Source organism: Vigna umbellata, chromosome 4 (assembly GCF_029865625.1).
Source record: "Vigna umbellata cultivar VRB3 chromosome 4, Vumbellata_1.0, whole genome shotgun sequence".
In the NCBI taxonomy this organism is placed as follows: domain Eukaryota; kingdom Viridiplantae; phylum Streptophyta; class Magnoliopsida; order Fabales; family Fabaceae; genus Vigna; species Vigna umbellata.
This window is the reverse complement of record NC_142168.1, coordinates 2,100,871-2,125,664: the sequence shown is the minus strand read 5'-3', so window position 1 is coordinate 2,125,664 and position 24,794 is coordinate 2,100,871. Positions and strand designations below refer to the sequence as shown.

The 24,794-nt window shown below is 32.7% G+C and overlaps 3 protein-coding genes across 7 annotated transcripts; 1 reads left to right on the top strand and 2 right to left on the bottom strand.

Annotated features, from left to right (window-relative positions):
* Positions 1-4,229: 4,229 nt before the first annotated feature.
* LOC124833779 (putative ADP-ribosylation factor GTPase-activating protein AGD11) lies at positions 4,230-9,817 on the bottom strand. The gene is made up of 10 exons (XM_088114087.1): positions 9,602-9,817; positions 9,447-9,508; positions 9,160-9,279; positions 8,054-8,138; positions 7,637-7,712; positions 7,249-7,412; positions 6,916-7,150; positions 6,069-6,185; positions 5,887-5,982; positions 4,230-4,692 (listed from the first exon to the last, which is right to left on the bottom strand). The coding sequence occupies exons 3-10, from the start codon at positions 9,200-9,202 to the stop codon at positions 4,411-4,413; spliced, it is 1,098 nt and encodes a 365-aa protein (XP_087970213.1). The 5' UTR covers positions 9,203-9,279; positions 9,447-9,508; positions 9,602-9,817; the 3' UTR covers positions 4,230-4,410.
* A 923-nt stretch (positions 9,818-10,740) lies between these two features.
* LOC124833776 (uridine 5'-monophosphate synthase-like) lies at positions 10,741-15,279 on the top strand. 4 transcript variants are annotated; one of them, XM_047308317.2, is made up of 7 exons: positions 10,741-10,984; positions 12,207-13,026; positions 13,282-13,365; positions 13,598-13,680; positions 13,763-13,850; positions 13,931-14,185; positions 14,862-15,279. In XM_047308317.2, exons 2-7 carry the CDS (start codon positions 12,259-12,261, stop codon positions 14,988-14,990), a joined length of 1,407 nt encoding a protein of 468 aa, XP_047164273.2. In that variant the 5' UTR covers positions 10,741-10,984; positions 12,207-12,258; the 3' UTR covers positions 14,991-15,279. The 4 variants fall into 4 exon arrangements, with proteins under 4 accessions (XP_047164273.2, XP_047164272.2, XP_047164274.2 ...); XM_047308316.2 differs by having other exon boundaries at positions 10,741-11,015; XM_047308318.2 differs by having other exon boundaries at positions 10,744-10,835.
* A 473-nt stretch (positions 15,280-15,752) lies between these two features.
* LOC124833778 (E3 ubiquitin-protein ligase DIS1) lies at positions 15,753-20,857 on the bottom strand. 2 transcript variants are annotated; one of them, XM_088113388.1, is made up of 4 exons: positions 20,669-20,857; positions 17,494-17,726; positions 16,627-17,013; positions 15,753-16,290 (listed from the first exon to the last, which is right to left on the bottom strand). In XM_088113388.1, exons 2-4 carry the CDS (start codon positions 17,698-17,700, stop codon positions 15,970-15,972), a joined length of 915 nt encoding a protein of 304 aa, XP_087969514.1. In that variant the 5' UTR covers positions 17,701-17,726; positions 20,669-20,857; the 3' UTR covers positions 15,753-15,969. The 2 variants fall into 2 exon arrangements, with proteins under 2 accessions (XP_087969514.1, XP_087969515.1); XM_088113389.1 differs by lacking the exon at positions 20,669-20,857 and having other exon boundaries at positions 17,494-18,137.
* Between the last annotated feature and the right edge of the window lie 3,937 nt (positions 20,858-24,794).

Here is a 24,794-nt window from a genome sequence, read left to right as displayed (position 1 = left end):
CACTGAGATTGGTGCAAATTATGCATGAATAAAAAGAATAGTTAAATGAAAAGAATCGTTATTCACCTTCAAATTAATAATACAAATCAAAAAAATCAAGGGAAAGGGAAAATGATCCAAACGTGGAAACAATTTTGACAAAGGAAGCTTTGAAAATTGCATATTATGGTTGTTGTCATAGATCAGACTTAAATGGGGCACTTGTTGTAGAAATCCATTTATCTCCCTATAGAAAATCCATTTACCTTTTTTTGGCTCAGAAAGCAAGACGCTGCATTCCCAAATTTATCACACTGTGGATCTCAAGTTTCAGAAATTCTACAGGGTTAAAAGCACTGCTCGGGAAGGTCTATGAGACAATACATTGCATGAGAACATTTGCATACACTAGTTATGTTGTCAACATCCATGGACCCCTTAAACGGATGTCAACATCCGTGGACGGATATCGACATCTGTTTGTCCTTCAACGGATGTCCATATCCGTCCACGGATGTTGACATCCATTTAAGAATCGCATATTCACATCCGTTTAAATATTATTGAAGGACAAAAGAGGAATGAGGAGGTATAAGGAGTAGTGTGTGGTGGTGGAGGGAGTAACTCTCATTAAAGAAACCTCTCAAGATGCTAATACATCAACAAAGGTAGAGTAGTCAAAATGGGCTACCCAGCTTGTCCTAGCTCAGTCCACCATGGGTTGACCCCTTAGTGGGCCAACCCAACCCAGCTCGCTTATTAGTGAATCCAAAAAATTCAAATTCGGTCCGACCTACCACAGGTGTGGTAGATTAAACGGGTTGATACACTTAATTACAATTTTTTTTTCTTCAATCCCAAAAAAAAAATACAAAATTTTTCTAATTGAAATCTAAACAAAGTTCAATCCAAATACGATCCAAAATGATGTTAAACTCCAAATACAATCCAAAATTACAAAAATACAATACAATCGAAATACACAAGAGAGCATTTTGGGTTTTCATTTTTTTAATATAATTTAATATTTAGAATTGATGGGTGGGTTTGTGAGTCAACCCAGCTCACCACGAGTTCAACTCGGGTGAGCCAAATTCTTAGTGGGTCGAGTTCATTTTGGCTTGTGCTAAAATTTGCAATTTTTTAACCCAACCCAGTTCAAACCCGTGATGAATCAGATTCATTGCGAGTTTTAACCCATGTTAATAGCTCTAAACAAAGCTCTTATCTTAATATATGATGACGAATCAAACATATTCAACCTTAAAAAGATAGAAAATTTGATAGTGAAATAATCCCATCATGTCATAGAATAATGTACAATAGAGAATGAGACATGAGAATATGAACACATACAAATTCCTATTGTTTATGCTCTAAAACCATTTTTAAGATGACTTCTGATCCTTAACTTTTGTCCAACTATTGAGTAAAAGGAACACATTTAAGCTCAAGCTCAAGTTCACCTCTCTCAATGTTTTATAGTCTCATTAAGATCTCTTGTTTGATATTTTGCCTTCATAAAAGGATATGATACCATCTCTAACAAGGGTGTTGTCCTTGGTTGCCATAAATTTCCAAGTTGCATGGATTCACCAATGTTCAATTTATCATAGGTCATTGCAACTATAACTAGAGGTTGAATGTATATTTCAACCTCTCCCATAAAACCATTAGTTGAAAATGTATCCTTGTCATACACAAGTTGCACATACATAAAACACTCTAACATTTAATATTCTCTCATCATCTTAAAACAACAACACCATAGAGGAGAAAAGTTCACATCTTGCAAATCCTTTTCACCTAACTTTATACAACTCTACAATAAAAGAAGGGAGGTTCATCATTACCAAATTCCCTACAAAAGAGTAAGTTTTCCTTTTACGTTGTTTCTCTCGGGTTAATGGATATTCCACATGCATGTGAAGTTTTGACTCTACATTTATTCTTATAATCCTTTTCTTGAATCTTGTAGTTGTTATAAATCTAATGGTGTATTTATATTCTTGATACGAGTTTAATGTTATTGTTTTAAAGCTTCCTTGATTGTGGAGATTACGGACTATGTAGGATTCATAATTGGGATCTTTTTTTTTATAGATAAGAGAAGCTAAACCTTATTAAATTTGCCCATTGATTCAAATTGTTGAGCTTATGCTGTTTTGAGTTATGATTGAATGGTAATTAGTTGTCTTATTGGGCCAATTTTGTTACTGTTATGTGCTTTTCAGAATGTAGAAAATTGAGGTTTTGTTGTGGTTGAATAGAATAAATGAAATTATTTGGAAACTCACAAGAGTTCGCAAAATCACATATGAAAATGCAAAATTTTGTGTGTTGGATAGAGGTGAGAAGCTCACGACCTATGGTGGTTGTGTGTTGGTAGTGAGGTGTTTAAAGGCTCTAAGAAAGGTTAGGTCAACTCAAAGAGGAAGGTGACTAGAGGGGTTTCATAAGTTGTTCTAGTCTTGATCTTAAGGAGAGTAGTATGACCATAAATAGACAACATAACACTAATCTAAACCAAAGGTGATTATATGAGAGGATACACATCTATTTATAGGCTAAAAGTGTCTCCTAAAAACCCTAAAAACCCTAAAAACCAAAACTTTGCATGCAACCACTACCAAGCAATCATTGGCTGAAAATGGTGGCCCTCTAAGGAGTGGACAAGTGTCCACAAATCCTTTCCAATGAGTGCCATGTAGTCACTACTAAAGCCAAATCCTTTTCAATGGAAGCATAACACATGACACATACTTTCCACATGGTTTAGATGTCTAGCTTAAGGAAAAATCCTACACTAATTAGGCCTTAATACAAAATACAAGCCTTAAACAAACTTATACTATTTGATCTGGCCTAAAAAAACCTACACTACTCTTCAACCTCCATGATGACCTAAGAGAAAGATTTTTGCTTCACCTTTCCTATATGACACTAACTCTTCTTGAATATGCTTAGGCCATGGTTAGGGGTATCTCATCAGTTTGGGTTGTTGAACGAGCTACTTTTTGCTGGACACATTTTTCTGCATTTTGTTCCAATGATTGATCCACTAAGAGAGGTATCTAGTTGTTTTGCGAGAAACCTTTTAGAGGTCACTTGCATAGCGAGTATATTAGCTCGCTAAGCAAATATACAATTTTTTTTAGTGGAGTTAATAAGGATTTTGAAATGATAGTTTTATGTAGTTATGATGAATGTTGTATGTGTTGAATGAATGAATGAGTAGTTTTTCTTAAGGAAGGAAACTACGTGAATAAGTTACTGTGATATATGAACATTAGGATCTCTACTAATTGTTAGAATCATAAAATGAAGACAATTAGTTGGAAAAGTCAACGGAGGTTCATTTTTATAGTATTGGCAGTAGTTATACACAGAAAGATATGAATTTATCCTATCATCTAATGTGAAGTTGGGGAAATAGCCCATTCATATTAATTTGAGGTGTTACATAAACAATTTTGTTTTCTATTGAATTCGTCTGTTCTTAAAATTAAGAAAATATTAACGATTATTTTGTTAATGACATTTTTATCCTTACATGATTTTTAAAAACGACTTCTTAAAACTTTTATATTTTCTAAAAATATTTTCAGCATGTATTAAGACACTTTTAAATCGTACACTCAGGAAATATTATACAAAAATATAATTCAAACATAATTTCCAAACATGTGCTTAAATTAATTTTTAATCATTATGGATTTATGATTTCAGAAAATCTTGCATCTTTATGGAATAAGCTTTCTAAACAGTTTAAAATAAAAGTACTATTTAATCAAAATTATTTTTAAAATGCAATTTATTTCACCACCTTTTAATAGTTTTTTCTTGGAATCAAAACCAAAGATGAAATGATATTGCACTAATTTATTTTAAATGTTAAATATTTTATGATAATATTTGAATTGTTTAGATGGTTTTGACAAGTTTTAACTCTCATTATTAAAAGAGTTGTTTAACAAGTTCAAAAATATTAATGTTGTTAATTAAAAGGAACTATGTTAATTATTTATTTATTTTAAAGTTTGAGAATCAAAGTATATTAAAATTTGAAATAAAAACAAATTCTAATTAAGTCTATGAATTAAAAATATATTTCATCCTAAATTTTTTTTTCTTTTTGGCATAGATCAGAAAACAAAAGCCTTTAAGAGTTGTCAATGTTACCACAAATAATTAGCAAATTAAGGAAACTTCATAAGATGCTAATACACCAAGAAGGGTCTTATCTCAGTGTGTGATGACGAATCAGACACATTCAACTCTGTAAAGACAGAAACTTTGATAATGAAGTAATCCCATCATGTCATGGAATGATGTACAACAAGAAAGGAGAATCTACACACATACAAATTCCTATGATTTTTGCTCTAAAACCAGTTTCAAGAGGAGTTGTGATCCTTAACTTTTATCCAGCTATTGAGTAAGAGGAACACACTCAAGCTCAAGCTCAAGTTCACCTCTCTCAATGTTCTGCAGTCTCACTGAGATCTCCTGTTTGATCTTGCCTTCATCAAGGGATATGATGCCATCTCTAACAAGGGTGTTGTCCTTGCTTGCCACAAATTTACCAAGTTGCATGGATTCGTTGATGTTTGATTTCTCATAGGCCTTTGCAGCTATAACTAGAGGTTGAATGTCTATTTCAGCCTCTCCCATAAAATCATCAGTTGAAAATGTATCCTTGTCATACACAAGCTGGCACATACATAAAACACATCAACATGAAATATTGTCAGAAGTAGAAATGAAACGACAATGGTTTCTTATGTAAATGTAATGCATCGATGGTGACATGACATGACATCAAGATAAGTAGAATGCTAGAAAACAGTAGCACATTTCTGGGGAGAAAAAAAAGATATGCAGAATTTTCAAAGAGAAAACTGGAAGTGGTGTGATGATATGAGTGCAAGTTTAGTTACCCTGATTTAAGATTGTTAAAAGCAAGAATGAAAATTACCAAGAAATATTTAACTAGCTTTTTTCCTATAACGGACTTCAAACAAAGGATATATGACCAAGAAAGAAAGAAAAGAAGAATCCCAGTCACACAAAATTTGATCATACATTAGAATCTGACTAATTTTCATGTGAATTAGCCTAACAAAATTTTAATAGGTTCATTCTTGTAGGTGATATGCAGTAAATAATTTAAACTGGATTTAATAAAAGGGTTCAATGCATAGTAATATAAGGTTCTTAATCATTAGTTTCAAGTATAGAATTATAAGGCAGTCATTTTCATCTCCCTCCTCATCATTTGTTCCTCTTTTCAGATATTACAGGAAATAAGATTACGTTCCTAAGACTTGAAATAAAAATTCCTTTATATTACAAATTTTGATATATTTTGGTTTTCAAACTTAAAAAGTGAATGAATATAATCTTTTTAACATAAAAGTATTAACTTTTTGGACGGTTAAATGACTTTCCAAGATAACATTTAAGCTGAAACGTATCAAACCATGTAAATAATTCATATGTAAGCCTAAAATGCATTTGACATAAAAAAATTTAATGTATTTGGATTAGTAGGACTACATTTATTCATTTTTTAAGTTTAGAAACCAAATTATATTAAAGTTTATAATAAGGATGAATTTCAATTTCGCATCAAAGTTTAAGGACTAAAAAGATATTTAACCTTACAGTAATCTTGTGAAGCCATGTTCCAAGTTTAGGGGGAAATGAAAAAGAATGAATATTAGTGTTGCAGGAATCAAATTGATCAGTTACTAAAATAATTGTATATGAAGTCTCAAAATATATTCTGCACATTCATGAGATTGTTACTGTTTCACTAGTACAAATATGATTATGGTACAAGAGCACAAACACAAACAGCAACCATTTATGATTAGCAGAAAGTGAGAAAATGAACGAACTTACCACTTTTAGAGGAGGAATGTTCTCTGGAATTGAAAGCATTAGACTTTCATTCCACACTGGATTTAAATTGTTCTTTATGACTCGTGTTTTTACTGACTGCAACAACAAATATAACAAGTATTTCACAATTTTTTCTCCTTTCCATCTATATTTTAAACTAGCTCACAGATAAAGATGCTCACTTGGTGTCCCAAAGAAAGGATGACATAAGGGTCACTAGTCATTACGTCTCGAACAGCTAGGTGAGTGCCTCTAACAACATTAACCTTAATCAACCCAACAAATTCAACCATACCTGCCTATAACAGTAAATGGGAGCAACAAGATTAAGTATTTAGAAAAAAAGAAGTTCCAACATTTCTCTATTCAGAACAAGACACAGAAAAGTATGCTTCACATTTTAATAATTCTTTTATTCTGATATACTTGTTGATATGGTTCTGAAGTTAAGAGCACATAAGGTAAATATGTGTTAAAACCCAATGTTGCAGTTCCCAAAAACTGATTCTTGTATAGGGTATACTTTTTATCATATGACAGACTAACAAACATAATTTTAGAGAAATATAGTGTTTTATCAGAACAATTTTTTCCTCTCATAGAAAATAATAATACAAGCATATTTAGATTCTTCTTTTCAACAAAGCATATCGCCATTCAATTTGTCTTTCTTCTTTCTTTTTCATGTGTTCTTACTACAGTGAAAATGATAGATGGTGAGTTATCCCTGTTCCTCACCATTTTTCTCTTCATTTTTCTTCATAAACATAACAAATTTTATACTCAAGAAATTTGTATGAATAATAAAAAGGCAAAGACCCTGCTGGATTATAAATATTTTCCAGAATATAGAGCATGAAACTCATTCCTCCCACCTTTTGACTAGAATTGGAGCATGGGGAGCAAAAAACAACATAAAAATTTAGTATGTGTGGCACACTATGTCGCATCAACTGGCTCAAAAAGTAATTTTTTATGTTCATTTAAGAGATGGCTGATAGAACTAGCATTAGTCAAAGGAAAGGTTACCAATGAGGTACTTTTCTTTGACTTGTGCTCAGAATCTTTTCTTCCCCAACTATTTCGGAATGCATTCCCAATTCGAGTTTTGCCTGGAAATCTTTCAGATGGTTTTTTGTCCATAAGAGCATGATAGTATGAAGAGCTGCACTGAGCAAGTGATACACTTCTTCCTTGAGATGGGATAATGGGGCCTGCCACATTGTCATCACACCCCATAAACTGTTGGAACTCATATTTTCTCCTGAAAAGGAAAATCAAATAGGCCATTTCTGAATAAGAATGGTGTAATTCATCAAAAAAACGAAGAAAAAAAGAAAAATTTGGCTTCACTTCAGTTACCGAATATATTCAGAGCGCTCTTCAATGGAAGAATGTGGTTTTGGTTTTCTCATGTTACTTGGGAGGCAAGCTTCATACTTCTTGTTTAATAGTGTATTTCCTCCTAATTTTGCTAATGCATCAACTTGTTCATCTGTCCATTCATCTAGCTTCAACGATAGAACCTATAACAGCTTCAAACAATGTTAGAATTTCATTTTGCAGTGTTGCAGCTATGCACGCACAATGGAACACCCCTCCCATGTTTCTAAGAGAGCTGCAAATAGTGAATATGCAATTTTAACATAACTATGTATGCATGTTATATTCATTGTGAATCCCAACCTCAAAGATAAATGAATATGACTGTTACTGAGAAGTTATTTTAAAAGTTTTGTTGGAAACATACCTTTGATATGTGGACTCCTAGACTTCTGTGTATGCCAGAACACTTGATGCAAATAAATACTCCAAGACTCGAAGATCTGATGTTTAACAAATTCATCACACAAAACAAGTACGAATAGTGTAATGAGCTAATAATTTTATGATATGACTAACTTTTCACTGAACTATGAATACATCATTGCATTGTCAAAGCTTATAAGCTCCAAATCATTTGGTACATATGTTCTAATATTTTGAGCCTATTCATTTCAAATAGTTCTGCAAATCCACCATATTTCTGATTGGTGCACAATTCTTTTTTTTTTTTTTTGTAAAGACACTGAAGCAACATTCAGTTCAAGATCTATGACTGATAAATAAAACTGAGATAAAAAATCCAGGAAACTACATTCCTATGAAAATTCAGGCAAATACTTACACCCATTTTGGCTCTGGAGTTCCGCAATCAGCGCAGAACTTGTTCCCACCATGATGCATCAGATTTGTTAGCCTTCTCTGGGGACCTAGTAATTGGTAAATATAATGAAGAGGAATAAGATATAAGCTGAACTAATCAAGTAAAGAGGCATGAGGGGTTAAGTATCGTTAATTTAAGTTGAACCCTGCTGATAGGACAAACTATTTATAAATACTGTACATACAAATAATCTTCTTTAAGTGTTAATAAAATCACTAGTCTAGGATCATTAATCGTCTTTTGTCAGAAATTCTCTGATCATATTAAGTAATTCATGATTCTGCATTCTATTGTCAGAAATTCTGCAGTTATGTAATTCACTATATGCATTGGTTAGCAACCCAGAATCTTTCACTCAATCCAACAGAAACATCAAAATCACTTTTTGCAAGGTTTGATCCTAATGAAACTTGGAAGTTTTTAAGAATGGACTAGTCTCGATGATCAAGACGAACCAATATAAGAAAAACTTATTATTCTCACCGTCGTTGTCACCACTACCATCATCTCATTATTATTATTATTGTCATTATCACCACCATCATCAACATCATTATCGCTATCACTTCCCTTTTATTATTGTCATCATTGTCACTATCATCATTAGCTAATGTTTAGCCTGTCCTTATCTGATCATTATTCTCTAAATCCTTGTATCATATTATATCTAATCACCAATGAGTGCTAAGACTACTTAACATCTTATTGTGTTAACCTGACCGAGCTATGTTTACAAGTCATCAAAAAGAAGTCTTCAAAACCGCCTAGTATCTAATGTTTGGTTGCAAGAAGACATGCTTTGAAAAAAGACCTGTCTCCATGCTTTATTTAGGTGTAAAGACATGGTACAAATCTTAACATCATAAGTATCTACTATATCCTCAGAAAATCAGAACGATTCAACATGTGGTTCGTTGTAAAAGATTTTTCCCAACACGGGGGAATGAGTAAATTGAACGAAATGATTCAATGGTGCTGATGAATGTATTCTTCTGGTGTACAAAATCCATCATTTGATTATTGTGTTTCTCTGGGGGAGGAAGAAAAAAGGGATTAAAAACTCTTACATATTACTTCTTTTGTATCAGAATTTTCATCCTGCACAGACATATCTGGCCTTCAATATTTGAAACCCAAAGGAAAATGTGGTGCTACAATCTGTCACCAGCCATATGGCAGTTTTTTCTCTGCATTCAAATACATGGCATAACATATATTACATCTGATCAGGTTCAACATGCCATTTGCAAACCCAAATGAATAAACATAAATGGTGGCAAAGAGATTGCAAATTGCAATGGCATAGCCATTTAGGGAATAAAAAGAAACAGCTATTTTGAATATAAATTCTTACATATCAGAATGTATCTTTCTGCTCTTAAATTTTCAGCACTAAGAAGAAGGCAACAACGATTCCTGCATTGCAACAAACCAGAATGGGTTCAAAAACAAATGGCTAAATCAAACATATATCTCATATTCAATTAATGGGCTTGTGAAATAACATACCCTCGAGTCTGAAAATGTTCAAAAGGGTCTTCGAGAAAATTGGTTTTTGACGACTATTGAAGGTGAAAGCTCGAAATTTTGAGAAATGTGCATTGAAGAGGAAAAGATAAAAACTTGAAAACTCAATTTGCCAGCCAAATGTGATAGTTTTTGGGGTTGCAACAAATCAAAGATTTCAGGGGAAACAAGACAGATCAGAATTATCTTTCTTTTGTAACAAACTCTATAATTCTTGACAAATATGTAAATTCTTTAGTAATATGACATGGAATTTCCTATAGATACTAGGTAACGAAGCTTCTTTTTTGTTCTTTTCTATAAATTAACATATAATTAACTTTTTTCACACACCAACTACAGAACATGAATATGACATGTTGTCTATCTTCATTTATAATACTGCAAGATAAAAATTTCATATTTCTATTTTACTTGTAATTATATTTTAAAATTATATATATATATATATATATATATATATATATATTATATGTACTTATTCTTTTTATTTGATAAAAGAATTATTAGAAAAAACATACATGGATATGTTGAATTGATACCAATAATCAGTTATTAAGAAAACTAAAGTTAAATCAACCATCACATTAATCTATTTTTTTTTAAATATTAATATCAAAGTGGCTCAATCAAATTATATTTGTTTTTGTTTAGAGGTTTCTTTATTATAAATTTTTTAATATCAAGAGAGTAATCATTAAAAACTTACAAAGTAATTCATTAAAATACATAAATATAAATTATAGAGATTTTGTTTAATAAAATAATTATACAATATTATATATAAAAAATATTCACATGTAGACACTAACATGAAATAATATTATAAAACTAATTATAATTATCAATTTCACTTAAAAATAAAAAAAAAATTAATTTATGCATGTGATTTTTTTATTGGTCATTCAAAATAAACATACATAGTAAACATATATTGGTATATATGATTAAAGTTTGATTCTTTATATGATGAGATTGAGGCTGTTAGCAAATTGAATCAAATCAATAACGAATCTTATTCTCGCAAAACCGACGAAAAAAATTCGAACTTGAAAACAAAATATAAAAATTATCTCCAATAAGTAGTAACAAATCGTCATAAATCATTGAACTATGGAAGTTGGAAATTATGTCATTTTGGTACTGTGATTGTCTAGTATTAACATCTGCAACAACACTACCCACCCCATGAAAGTGGTGCAGCCCAAAACCAAATGTAACACCACACACAAACACGTCAATTTCTCTCCTCTCAGTGAGGTTCTATCGTTTGAAGGATTAGACTTAAATGTTGCTGTTTGTATCACATGTTCTTTGAGTTGCAGCATTTCACTGGGGTTTGGTTGAATCGTTATTGTTGATAAGGTCATTGAAGTTTCAGGAGCTTTTTTAAGGGGTTAGAGGACATTGACCCTTTGGATGTCTTTGATTGATTCTGCATAAGATTTTTGTTTTGTGGAATCTGGGTTGCTGCATTTCCAGTTTATTGAATTGATTTTGTTTCTCGAATAGTGCAGATGTTTAAATTGAGTTTGTTTTTTGGGTGCCATGGAATTATGCTTCCTTCTGATTGCGTTAAACCAAACAGAGATTGGGTTTAGGAGAAGGACTTGGTCTTTCATAATGTAACTAACCCAACTCCAAATATTTGTCAAGAGATGCGTATTGCCTTTGAAGAAGGAAACTTTGCGAACCAGAAATATAATTGCATCTCAGTGATTGAGGGATTTTTTTTTTCTTTTAGATTTGATTGAAATGTTATACGACTTTTTCTGTTTGTTTGTTTTTTTTTTTTCATTTTTGATTGTTTTGTAATTCAAGTGTATTTTAAAAGTTGGTTATGTTGGAAAGTTCTACATCAAGATGAATTTAGAGTATTTAGAATATATATATATATATATATATATATATATATATATATATATATGTTGATGCAAACTTTAATTTTTATAAGGTTAAGTTTAAAATTCACATTTTTACATGTTATCTTTCTTAAATCTTGGTTTTATAAAATCTGGTGTGCTTCTGTTATTGCCTAGAATTGATTCCAGGGAAGGATAACTGAAATAGTTTCCTCTCTGTCTTGATTGAGATATGGTTTCGGCAGCCTTTTTAGTAACTAGTAATCCGCTTTGTTATGATTCATATAGTCACATTATGAGATATATAGGTTCTATATATACAGCAGCTTCTAGAGTACATACGATGTATATGGTTCATGTATAAGGCGTAGCAGAGTGTGAATCAGGTAGGTTAGATTCTGTCTGTCTAGGGCACGAGACAATGGATGCAGATTCGTCATCTTAAGTGTAAGGTTGTCATGCACTAGTTGTGAAAGTTTCATTCTAAATTCCTTGTGTTGGTCACTAACACTTTAAGTAATTAACTTAGTTCTTGAGTTATTCTGTTTTCTATGTGCTGTGTGAGAATTGTCTGCTTCTGTGATGTAATCTATGATGTGTGAGCTGTAAGGAATATTATGATTAAATATATGCTACTGTTAAGCTAAGAGAAACGATTCTGATCATGTACTCGAGTATGTCTATAAAAAGAATTAATTTAAGATGTTGATTACTGAATTCCGCAGGTTATCCCTAAGGTCTAAAACAAACCTTGAAGTAGACTGAGAAAGGAGAAAAATGGAGTCTCTAATTCTTCAACTTCATGAAATATCAGCTGTGAAATTTGGTAATTTCAAGCTGAAATCTGGCATATCCTCACCAATCTACATAGACCTCCGCCTTGTTATATCTTACCCTTCTGTCCTCCGGAAAGTTTCTCAGACCCTCATTTCTTCTGTCTCTTCCACTTCATTTGACCTTGTCTGTGGTGTCCCTTACACTGCTCTTCCCTTTGCCACCTGTGTCTCCGCTACTCAGAACATCCCCATGGTCATGCGCCGCAAGGAAGTAAAAGATTATGGCACTTCTAAAGCCATTGAAGGTGATTTCAAGCAAGGTCAAAGTTGCTTGATAATTGAGGATCTAGTTACAAGTGGCACTTCAATTTTGGAAACTGCTGCCCCACTGCGTTCTGCAGGGTTGAAGGTCAGTGATGCTGTTGTTTTGATTGATAGAGAGCAAGGCGGGAAAGAGAATCTTGAGAATAACGGAATCAAGCTGCATGCAATTCTTAAGTTGACTGAAATGGTGAAGATTTTGAGTGAAAAAGGAAAGCTTAATGAGCAGATGCTAGAGGTTGTTATGAGATTCTTAGAAGAGAATCAAAAGATTGTTGCTTTGGCAACAAGAACTAAGTTCAATGCCTTTCCATTATTGGAAAGGGCTAAATTGTCCAAGAATCCGACAGGAAAGAGGTTGTTTGAGATAATGGCTGAGAAGGAGAGTAATTTGTGTTTGGCTGCAGATGTTGCAACTGCTGCTGAATTACTTGAAATCGCTGACAAGGTAAAGAAGAACTTGGCAATTGTCCAAAATGGGAAAATGTTTAAACTAGTGCATGGCATTTTGTTTCATCTCGAATTAGCAGTGACAATGTTAAAGTTGGTTATTAATTTAAAAAAGGGTCGAGAATTCTTATAAGTTATAAGAGTCCTGTTCTCTGGATTATGGTCATCATCAGTGAGATAGTAAACTTATGGTTAGAAGTTTAGTCCTGACAAATAAATTACTTCAACTAATTTGGCTGTTCTTTCCTGTCAGGTTGGACCTGAGATATGCTTGCTGAAGACACATGTGGATATTTTACCAGATTTCACCCCTGATTTTGGTTCTAAGCTTCGCTCGGTACAGTACTAAAGAAGCCCCTTTTTTCTTTTAAGCAGTGCAGAACAAATTTTTGCATCTTCATTTTGTCAGGATTTATAGATGGAAGTAGATTTGTCAATATTTATTGAAATTGGAGTCCGAAGTCGTGACTTTGACCTTATATGTATGAGTATCACATTTAGTGAGTTTTCAGGAATCTTGTATACTTCTGGTTTAGTTGTTTCTATTTATGCTTGTTTTTCTGTTGAAGATTGCAGAAAAACATAACTTCTTAATATTTGAGGATCGTAAGTTTGCTGATATTGGTAACACAGTGACCATGCAGTATGAAGGGTAAGATCTATTTTGGATTCTTTTCAGTATTATTTCTTCTGTTTCTGCTTTTAATGACTTATATATGATCTGATATCTGCAGCGGGATCTTCCATATATTGGATTGGGCTGACATAGTAAATGCTCACATTATATCTGGTCCTGGAATTGTAGAAGGACTGAAGTTGAAGGTCTATGCTCTAGTATTAACGTTATATTAACTGTAGCCACACCAAAATACTAGCCTAACATGTCTCATGAATATACTTAGGGTTTGCCTCGTGGAAGGGGTCTTTTGCTGCTTGCTGAAATGAGTTCAAGTGGTAACCTTGCCAAGGGAGATTACATCACTGCTGCAGTGAAAATTGCTGAGGATCATTCTGACTTTGTCATTGGCTTCATCTCAGTCAATCCAGCATCATGGCCTGGAGCATCTGTAAATCCCTCTTTCATTCATGCAACGCCTGGAGTTCAAATGGTGATTGGTGGTGATGCTTTAGGGCAGCAATATAACACGCCATATTCTGTAAGTGTATGCATGTAGTGTATATCTTTCAGTCATTTGCATAAGTTAACGACATGATAGGTGAAAAATGGTTAATGGTTTATGAGAAGTGTTATATAACATGCCTAAAGTACTTTACTTTTAACATGGTTGATCTTTCATTCTTTTCCTTGGTTTAGAATAGTTTTGTTGAGAAAAAGTATATAGGGAACTGGAGAGGGAGGGTGAATAGTCTGTCTCTTGCAAGCAGATACGATAACAAGAGTTTTTACTATATTGTCTTCTTGGCAAGCTCATTTGTCTCTCCAGCTTCAGCCCAGACAACCATTCACCCCTTAATATATTCATGTGCTGAAAATGCATCAATGCTATATTTCTTTCCACTTCTTTCTGCTCCTTGGGTATGGATCTCTGCAGTGACTTTACCACATGATATCTTAGACCTTCAATAAATTTTATTAACACAATACTTAAAGTTGATGTTCAAAAGAATAAATGGTGAGATCATGACATTTGACCATGTCCAAGTTTTCTTTTTCCACTTAAGAGGATCTGATATTGTCTCATGCTCCTTTGTGTTGTAAAGATATGTGTCTACAGGTCATTTGATTGCCATGTGGGAGTCAGTGCTTCATAGTTGAATACTCTTCTTTCATTTGAGCTTATTGCTTCTTGATAACCAAATGGTTTTTTCCAGGTTATCTATGAAAGAGGTAGTGACATTATCATAGTGGGTCGTGGCATCATCAAGGCCAAAAATCCGAGTCATGCAGCTCGTGAATATCGTCTTCAAGGATGGAATGCATATTTGACCAAGTGCAGCTGAAGCCTGTATTCTCAGACTAATTGGATGATGCCAAGTGCATAGTTAGGAAGAAGATTCCTACTTGTTCATAGGATGTATTTCATTTCACCATAGTATATAGGTAACTTCCAAAGCTGAATGCAGCACTGGAGTTTAATTTTCTTCCCCGTTCCCATTTTTGGCTAGAAAAAAGTATTTGCTGTTCTGCTGATCTTTGCCTGAAGTGCTTCATTTTATGATTTTTCTCAGCATGTAATAGGTTGAAAATACTTCATTTCACATTAATTTTTCACATCTTTTTATTCTTTAATGGGACCGAACTAATGTATACCATTCACTGTAATCTCATGGATTATTGTAATGGGTTGAAAACTGCATTTCACCTTAATTTTGTACATCAAGCCTACCAAAACTATGATGATATATTTAAGTCGAATGCAAGATTGGATTATTAATTTTGTCTTCATACTCAAGCACTGTGCCATCGATTAATCATTTTGTAAATAACTACACACCAACCAATGACAACAACTGAAACTAGAAAGATTGCACATATACTTGGATTTAAGTAGAAATGCAAGCTAGACGTTGTTTTCAAATTATCAAAACAAAGTTAGATGTGCTGCAAATTGGCAAATATGGCAACTACGAATTAACAAAACGCATTAAGTGGTTATGCGCCAAGCTGTAAAACAAATATAAACACTATTTTTTATGTTCTTAATCGTAGCTATGAATAGATATATATATATATATATATATATATAGAGACAGACAGAGAGAGCAAATTAAGGTTCTACATCTCTATTATCATAATGATACGATGTACAACTTCCTGTTCATGTACTTGATGTGAGGATAAGCAAAGAGAGTTTGCCTCCTAAGTTGCAAAAGACAATTACATGACCAGAAGGTACATATCACTACAAGAAACGACTTTGCACTACAAACTATTGGCCTAAATATCATTGATAGTTGAAGGACATCATCTCCTATCCATTCATTGTTCTTTCCAAATCCTACCAGTAACCCTTAACTTCAACTCCTTCCTGTCACCGCCAGAAAAGAAAAGGGCCATATTTCTCTGAATGATGAGACCATCAAAACTGTCACGAACCTTGCGGTGGCTGTCCCTGATGCTTCTTGGCACACCCTGCCAAATCATCTTCCTCCCATTCCCACCTACCTCTAAACTATAGCTATAATTCTTTGCTTCATTATCATCACCCATAAACCGCAAAAAGGCTATGTAGACAGGAGCCATTCCAAGCTGAAAAGCTTCAAAATGTAGACAAAAATACTGACCAAAACAGCTGAAGACCTAGAAACCAATGAGAAATGATTAGTCAGCTAAATTCCAATTTCTGTATAGAAATAAATTATGAGAGAACGCATTTAATTTTATCATTGATTATACAAATTAAATAACCGTAGCTTCAATATGTTCCAGTATTTGCAATATTGGGTGTTTCTTTTTTAAGCAAATGAAAGGTTTGCTAAATCACTCTACTCATAAACAACTGATGAAGAGAGACACAATTACATCCAAACATGTTCCAAATTTACACAGTCTGCATACCAACCATATGGTTAGACACTATAGTGAATTTACGAAATCAAAGGAATGCAGGTAGAACAAGGTTCTGAAAAATAATACCGTCAACATCCATGTGGCATTTTCAACTTCATGTGGATTTGATTTGACATAGCGATGGTTGAAAGTGCTACCATTGTGCATGTCCACTTTGTGGTCATCTTTCAGATGAGCCACCAGGTAGGGTATATCACCCATAATAGAGCATTCTGAACCAGCATATGGACAGTTGTAAGGTCTATATGCACATTGTGATTCATGCTTTAGCTTGCTGTAATATGGATATATACCAATGCACCCAAAACCTTGATATTTACAGGGAAGTTCCAAAGATGCAGCCACTTTCTCCAGTGCCAGACATCTGATATTGCCAAGCTCATGCCTACAAGTAGGGCACCGGTTATGGACCCTGGGTTTGCAACCAGAGCATATTGTGTGACCATTTGAACACTGCAATAGTAACAGAGGAAAATAGGTCAACTTAATTTCAAAAGAAAATTTATTTGAAACCATCAATGTGGTAATATTATATAAAAACAGTTACATTTAGAAATTTTGACCGAGTTCCTGCTAGAAAAAACATCTAGCATTCTCAGAATAGATCAGTTAGGTGAGCAAGGAAATAGTTACTTTTGAAGGAGGAAACCAGCCCCCTTAAACTCAGTTTTTTGTTCATGGCACACCAAAAGGAACCATTGTTTTAGTTAACTTACTAATAAAATGAGAACTTCCCTTTTTATTTTTGCTCAATCCTGTTAATAAGCAGTAACACCATTCCATGGACCCAGTATCAGATGATTATGCTTTGTCAATGTGATTAATTTATCAAATTCCACTTTGAACATCCCAGTATTTTTTAGTAACAATTGCATGCTTTCTCACAAGAACCCAAAACAAATCAACAAAATAAGCCATCAATATATAAACAACCTGATGGATTGGAGGGTACATGGCATTCAAGCATACAGGGCACTCTAAAAGCTCACGAACACTGCTTGAAACAGTACCATTAGGTTTAAGTGTAGTTTGTCCAGGATCATTTACTAATTCACCAACATCTGTTGACTCTTCATTTTGAGGAGGATCAACATCAACTTTGCTCCGTATATCATCAAAGAATAAATTACTTGATGCCATGCTAGCAAAAGCAATCACCAGCTGCCCTGTGGGTGGGAAATAATCAATCACAAAGGCAATAACTAAATTCTACATAGTATTTTCCTCTTTTACTTCCACCAAACAGTTAAAATAGACTAACTAGTTAAGCTTATTGAGTCACAAGTCTCCAATTTATTCAAACAACAGAAGGAAACCCGCTTTATCCCTTGGTGTTGACTATAGGTGGATCAAAAACATAATATTATATTTTTGAATTAACATCTATAGACAAAGCACTAACAACCATTTCATGAATCTTTCTTGGGTGAAGCTATCATCCTCCCCTGATGCTCCATTGATATGATTAAAGATACATCAGGGCATCCATCAAACCCAGTTTTAACACCAAATTTACAAACTCAATGGCTTATGAAAGCAAACAGAACACATCAACCAGCAAAAAAACATATGCATTTGTCATCGAAAACACATTCAGGAGAATTGATTAGTTCTCAAATTCACATTTATATCGAACAACTGAGAATTTCTCATCCTGCAAAATGAAATCACCCTAGCATAATATGAACAGTTTGCCCAAAAGATAAACAATTTTCAAATGCATTCCACCAGACAGATAATTACTCATTAACATTTTAAAAGCTGAAAAGTTAACACAATAGTTTAAAAAGATTCGTCTAGTTAGTTATTTATGGATGCAGATCCTTATTCACGCTACCCTGATCATGTACAAAAATATCATCACTAGATGTTGGAGTCAACTACATGGATAAAATAAAGCCATTGTGTATTGTAAATATCCAAATTTTCAGCAAGCAATTTAAATAAAGATCTTTATTGATTGCTTTGGATAATGTCTTGTTTGATCTCCCAACTCCATTATCAGGCTATCCCTTATATGAATAGAAAAATACCTTGATAATAAAATGAAATTTACACTTCCAAATGAACAGAACAACAAAATCTTTCCAAGTTTACAAATATTATTATGTACAAGTTTGCATTGAGAGAGAAAAAATCAATGAAATAAAAACTGAATATGGAAACCATAACAAATCTTGATTAACAGAATAGACATATGAAAGGTTTTCAAACCACGTTCAGGTCTAATTTCTATGAATATTAGAGAAAACAAAGTATGAAAAAATTACGTAAGAAACACATGTAGTCATTCAAGGCCTGAGTGGTCCGCACAACCCCTTTCTAAGATTGTGGCACTCAAATTGAGTAAAATCATCTTGTATGAAGCCATGTATAAACCCTTTTCATTACAATATTTAAACATAAACACAGCTATATTAAGTTGTCCTCTGCTCATAGGACTAGGAACAAGAGGAACCACATAAATTTGTCAGAAATTACAGAAAGATGAATATATTGGCAGAATTGACAATATAAAAAGAAGCCTCCAATACACGTAGCAGACTCAATATCAATTGATCAAAAGAAATGACAGTGTGACTGTATGCACTTATTTAAAAATGAAAATTTGATGCATAGTTATGCTAAAACAGCTATGACTAGGCACAAATAAATAAGCCAACGAAAATCCAGAAAATAAAAAAAGCAAAAAGAAAGTTAATTAACAAGGCCAGGTGGAACTTTGTAGGCTTGGGTCGTTGAACTGGCTTCATAGTCAAAAGATGGCAAGTATAAACTGACAAAAAACAAATAACCCATTAAAAATTGTCCCCTTCATTAACATTAGCTTTCTAAGATGATCTTTTATTTAATATACCAATCCAAATTTTGTATCTATCTTCTTGTCCATTGATGAAAGAAATCACATTGAGACATCCTTTTAAAGTCAATCTCAGATACAACACCTGCGTACCCTGTAAAAAGTGCCTACCTCCCTGGCATCGAAGTGTGATATATACAGTCTAATAACCTAACACTCAGTAATCAAAATAAAAACTACAAACGGTATGTATTCTAGCCAAAATATGATTACCCTCCAAGTGATTCCAACCTCTTATGAAAGATAGTTCTATCATATGTTTAAGGTATGATAACGTTGGAAATTCTATCCAATCATAGATAATCTCTATGCATACACACACATATACATATACACACACACACACACATATATATATTAGGCAGCCTGATGATCTCACTCAAATGCAGATAACTGCCTAAGACAAGAGTTGTGTGCATCCCTCAGGCTCCCCATTATTTTACAGTTTAAGAGGGTAATTTAACGAATCTAACTTCTCCCATGATCGACCAATGAGTAACTTGTGTTTGATCCGAGAAAGCATTTTGGATGGCCTTGAGCTTATAGCCCAAGTTAAATCCAAAAAGGAAATAGTTTATTAGCTTTTTGCGGTGGCACTCAGCATTTGATAGAAGGAAGAAAGTTTTCCTCTGAAACATAGTGCATTAGAAGCAAAAAGAAAAAATGCAATGTTGCAGCCATGAAATAGTACTCGACCATCATCAGAATTCCGAACCAAACCACTAGCAATCAAATTAGAATAACTTCACCAAAAGTAACGCACAACTAGACTCAGCTTCCAACAATGTCGCCGGTGTTTTCCCATGAAAACCATCACACGCACATCAAACCTTACATACTAAAGAATAAAAACGGGTTAGTTGCAAAGCCAACACCAACAACAACACATGCATGAACAAAAGAAAATCCGAGACACTTATTTTGAAAGATTCACAATTTCACATATTCCAATACACCCTCTCTTGAGCATGCAGAAGGTAGCAACCTCGGCAATCCGAAAAGCAAATCAAACGCAAACCTTAAACAGAGCAAACTGTTTTATCCATTAATACAATCGAAACCCTAACCTCAACCAACAAATTCACAAAATTTCAAACCAACCCCACAACAGATCTACAACCAACACAAACAAAAATCCCAAAAGAAACACAACCCCGAAAAGAAAAAACTTAACCCAACCCCCAAGCAAATATACAATAATAATAGAACCCCAGAAGTGAACAAACTAAAATCAAGTTGTAGAGAGACCTGGAATGACGGATTGATCAAAAGGGCATTAGAGAATAAGAAAATGGATGAAATCAAAGATGGAGAGCTAAAGGTTTTGGCTTTGGTGGGTTTTGTAACAAACAGTGATAAATGGAAAACAAAAATACAATGCGCGTCTGCAAGCTGATCAAGATATTCAAATTAAAGAGAGAGGAGAGCGTAGGTGAGGATGAAGAGAGAGAGAGAGACAGAAAGTTGTGGGAAAAATACAAAAGGGAAGAAAGAAAAGGTTTAAGAAAAAGTAGGACCCACAAGTTCCTTGATTTCCTCACTTACCTTTCTCATTGTGTTTTATGTTTTAATTCTAAAATAATGTTTGAAGCTTTCACTCTTCATCTTTTTCACACCTATTTTCTTTCCCAATAATGAATAATAAGTACATGATTCAATTTAATTAAATATATATAAAAAGCAATTAGATTTATAATACAAATTTTTTCAATAATTAATCAAGGTTACTTTTTTATAACAAATAAGTCTTCTTGTTAATAAAAGTTCTTTGAACTAAATAAGTATATTAAATTGAGATTTGAAAATATTATTTTGTTATAAAAGAATTTTATTCACAAATTTATTTATTTATGGGTTAAATTAAAAAAGATCTTAAATATTTTTATATTTTTTAAATAATACTATTATTATTAGTGTTTTAACTCGAATTTTATTAATATTTAAATAATCAAAAAATCAAATTTAAATAAATAAAAATAATATATTTTCAATAATAATTAATGGGTCATCACTTCACATCTATATAATAATTATTATTTAACACTAGTGTAAACACACGATAAGCACTATCATGTAGTTTATATTTATTAAGTTATATTTAACCGAAATTTATGTATTGTTATAAATAATTATTTAAATTTTAAAAAATTAGTAATTAAAAATGTAAAATTAAATTTTAGTTATAGATAAAATAAATTTTAGTTATTGAAACAAAAATATTATAAGTAATATTGTATAAATATTTTTTTATTATGAGTAATTATTTAAACTTTAAAAAATAGTTATTAAAATGATAAAAGGGTAAATAATTATTTTATAATGAGTAATTATTTGAATTAAAAAAATTAATTAAGATAATAAAACTTAAAATATTTTTTATTATGAATAATTATTTAAATTTTAAAAGTAGAATTTAAAAGGTAAAATTGAAAAAACTAAAGGAGAACACCAAAAAGTATCTCTTTATATATAGTCATATATCTATATATAAAAATGATTCTTAGCACACAATTCATATTTTTATTTTACCCCTTATAATATAATTGTTGTTAACTCAATTTTTAAGAGTAACTTGTTATTTTAAATATTTTAATAAAACTAAATTACAATTAATAATAAAATAAAATGGGAAACTAAAATATAAGTTTTAAATTAATTTATGATGTTAAATATTAGTAGTTTTTATTTTTCATAATTTTGTATAATTCATTTATACAAATTAAAGTAATTAATATAATTTATATTGTTTTGTTGAGTCCTAATACAACATTTGATGAAAACAAAAATAAAAAATAGGTAAGCTAAAATCATCTACAATAATTTATTATATTACATAAACATATTTTTAAAATATCTCCTCACTTTAAATATAACATAGTAACGATGGTGAAAAAAAATATATATCAAAGGGTACATAAACATTAAGGATTCAATTACTATAATAGAAAATGCATAAAATTTATACTGATTTTTGAATCTGTATAAAAGTAGAGGCATAAAAAATATTCAACTTTTTGGTTCACTAACCAACCGATATAAAAAGTATGACATTTTGTACCGTTTGGAGAGTCAACCAATGTAGAATCACTTTTTATACCAGTTTTGACATTAATCGATGTAAAAAGTCCTTTTTTTCAGTGATAGGTCTGTGATACCTACCACATACAAACCTACATAATATTCACACAAATAGGTTATTATCCAAAACATAATCATCTTTGCAACTTCTAGAAAAATATTTACTTCATTCTCATACTCATTTGTTGTGCATAAATAATTTATTCAACTACGATCCATTCTTCTGTTTATAAACCAACATCTTTACTTTTAGGTGTAGCTAAGAAACAACCACGCACGCAGTCCAATCTATGAACTCAACCCTACCATCAAACCACATAAAAAACTATTAATCAATGTATTGGCCATTTACACCTAAATGCAAAATATTTTTTTTTTTAACTATGTGTCTCACAAGTTAACAGTCATAAGACTTCAAAAGATGAATATCTCCTTAGTCACTTCATAATGGTTGAAAAATATCTTCCTATATATTCTCTAAGAAGATGAATATTTTTTTAGACTTTATGAGAACAAAAATAGATACTAGGTTCATTAACAACAATGCCAAAATAATGGCATCAACGCCAAAACATCCAAAACAGAGATAACAATGCCAAAATAATGTAGATACTAGGTTCATATGCTAACCTTTTTTAGTGAAGAAAATGCAAAGGTAATGGACAACAAAGGCAACACCACAAGACCACACCACGACACCTGTGGAGTACACGAGAACGAGAAGAATGGAAAAGGGGTGAATGTCGTTGAGAAGACGACCTATGGAGTTGAGTGACGACAGTGTGACAATGGTGTTGGAAGATAACAATGGCACTACGATGATGGTGTTGGAGGATCACGACGATGGTCTTGAAGGACAATAACGACAACACAACGATGATATTGCAGGAAAACAACGATAGTGTTACCTTGAACGATGAAAGGGGAGGCCAAGTCAAGAACGAGATGAAAGTTGGGAGGCTAAGGTGGAGACAAATGGGAGAAGGAGAAGCAGAGGTGAAGACTGTGACAAAGAGGTGTAAATAAGAGGTGCATAAGCGAATGATGAAGCACGGAAGTGTAGAAGAAGGAAATTAAACATTTTATACCGGTTATAGTGACTAACCGGTATAAAAGGTCATTTTCTATACCAGCTTTAGGTTTAATGAGTACAAAAAATCTTTAAGTTATTATAGTTTTGTCATCGCGACACATTCTACATTTAATCTAAGTCCAACCGGTATAGAAAAACTTTGTAATTTATTTCAAATTTGACACTATGCCATTTTCCATACAGGTTGAATCTACATTCGGTATAGAAAGACTTACAATATGTATAATTATGTTACTATGCCACTTTTTATACCACTTTGGGAGTAGTGTGTCAATTTGGTTTCCACTTTTAAAAAGGATTCAATTTCGTCCCCAAATTTGTTAATATGCATCAATCATGTCCTTGCTGTTGGTTTTCCAGAAACAACGTTAAGAGTGTGGTAATGTGGCTAAGGACACACATACATGTACAAATTTGTAAATGTAGAGAGGAAATGATGTTGTTGTCGTGTCCTTTTAACGAAGAAGTTTGAAGTTTTTCCTAACGATTGAAGTTTGCCCAAATCTCCATTGTGTTATTCTTTTCTTGCGAGTTGGTTCATGAAGTCTGGTCCCAAATAGGTGATCCTTGATGAAGTGTGTAATGTCTCACAATCAGGGTTGTTCATCTTGCTCGTGGGGGATACAAAACCACAACGTGTACTTTCGTGGTGGTTGATCCAAGGGAGTGGGTGGAACACCAATTTGTTATTGTGGGGAGGTTGTAGTGTTAAGAGTGACTAAAACTATTAAGAATGGTGGGAAATAAGTTGTTCGCATATCCCAAGTTGCCTTGGGGAAATAACTATCAAATTTTTAAAGGCATTTACATTCAATTCTTTAATGTCTCTCATGATTGTCTCTCATGCTTAAGGGTGTGTGGATGATGCTGCCTTCCATAAAAGATGTTTCAGATTTTTGCCAAAAAATTTATTCCTAAAATTTCACATATGTGTCGCACATAGAACCTCTGATCCACCCTAGGTAAAAGTTCTTGTAATATTGAAAAAAGTTCTTGTGCAAGTAATTATAAAGAACATCATGGTTAAAGTATAACAAGTGAGACAACAAATGTACAACTACGAATGACAACCTAGCCCGCTAAGCTCGGCCAAGTTTTGATATAGCCTGACCAAGGTCCGCTACAACCGTGTCAACATATGATACAACTCAACCAAGGTGTCATAAATCTTGGCAAAGGTCTGATACAACTCGACAACAGACT

Excerpts from the sequence above, each read along its gene's own strand:
- LOC124833779 (XM_088114087.1), bottom strand. The coding sequence starts at position 9,202 with ATGTCTGTGCAGGATGAAAATTCTGATACAAAAGAAGTAATAT. Across the intron at positions 7,413-7,636 it reads TAGGAGTCCACATATCAAAG|GTTCTATCGTTGAAGCTAGA; the intron begins GTATGTTTCCAA and ends AAGCTGTTATAG. Across the intron at positions 6,186-6,915 it reads CAAAGAAAAGTACCTCATTG|GCAGGTATGGTTGAATTTGT; the intron begins GTAACCTTTCCT and ends TTACTGTTATAG.
- LOC124833778 (XM_088113388.1), bottom strand. The coding sequence starts at position 17,700 with ATGGCATCAAGTAATTTATTCTTTGATGATATACGGAGCAAAGTTGAT. Across the intron at positions 17,014-17,493 it reads TGTACCCTCCAATCCATCAG|TGTTCAAATGGTCACACAAT; the intron begins GTTGTTTATATA and ends TTACTATTGCAG. Across the intron at positions 16,291-16,626 it reads ATGCCACATGGATGTTGACG|GTCTTCAGCTGTTTTGGTCA; the intron begins GTATTATTTTTC and ends ATTGGTTTCTAG.
- LOC124833776 (XM_047308317.2), top strand. The coding sequence starts at position 12,259 with ATGGAGTCTCTAATTCTTCAACTTCATGAAATATCAGCTGTGAAATTT. Across the intron at positions 13,027-13,281 it reads TACTTGAAATCGCTGACAAG|GTTGGACCTGAGATATGCTT; the intron begins GTAAAGAAGAAC and ends CTTTCCTGTCAG. Across the intron at positions 13,851-13,930 it reads TAGAAGGACTGAAGTTGAAG|GGTTTGCCTCGTGGAAGGGG; the intron begins GTCTATGCTCTA and ends GAATATACTTAG.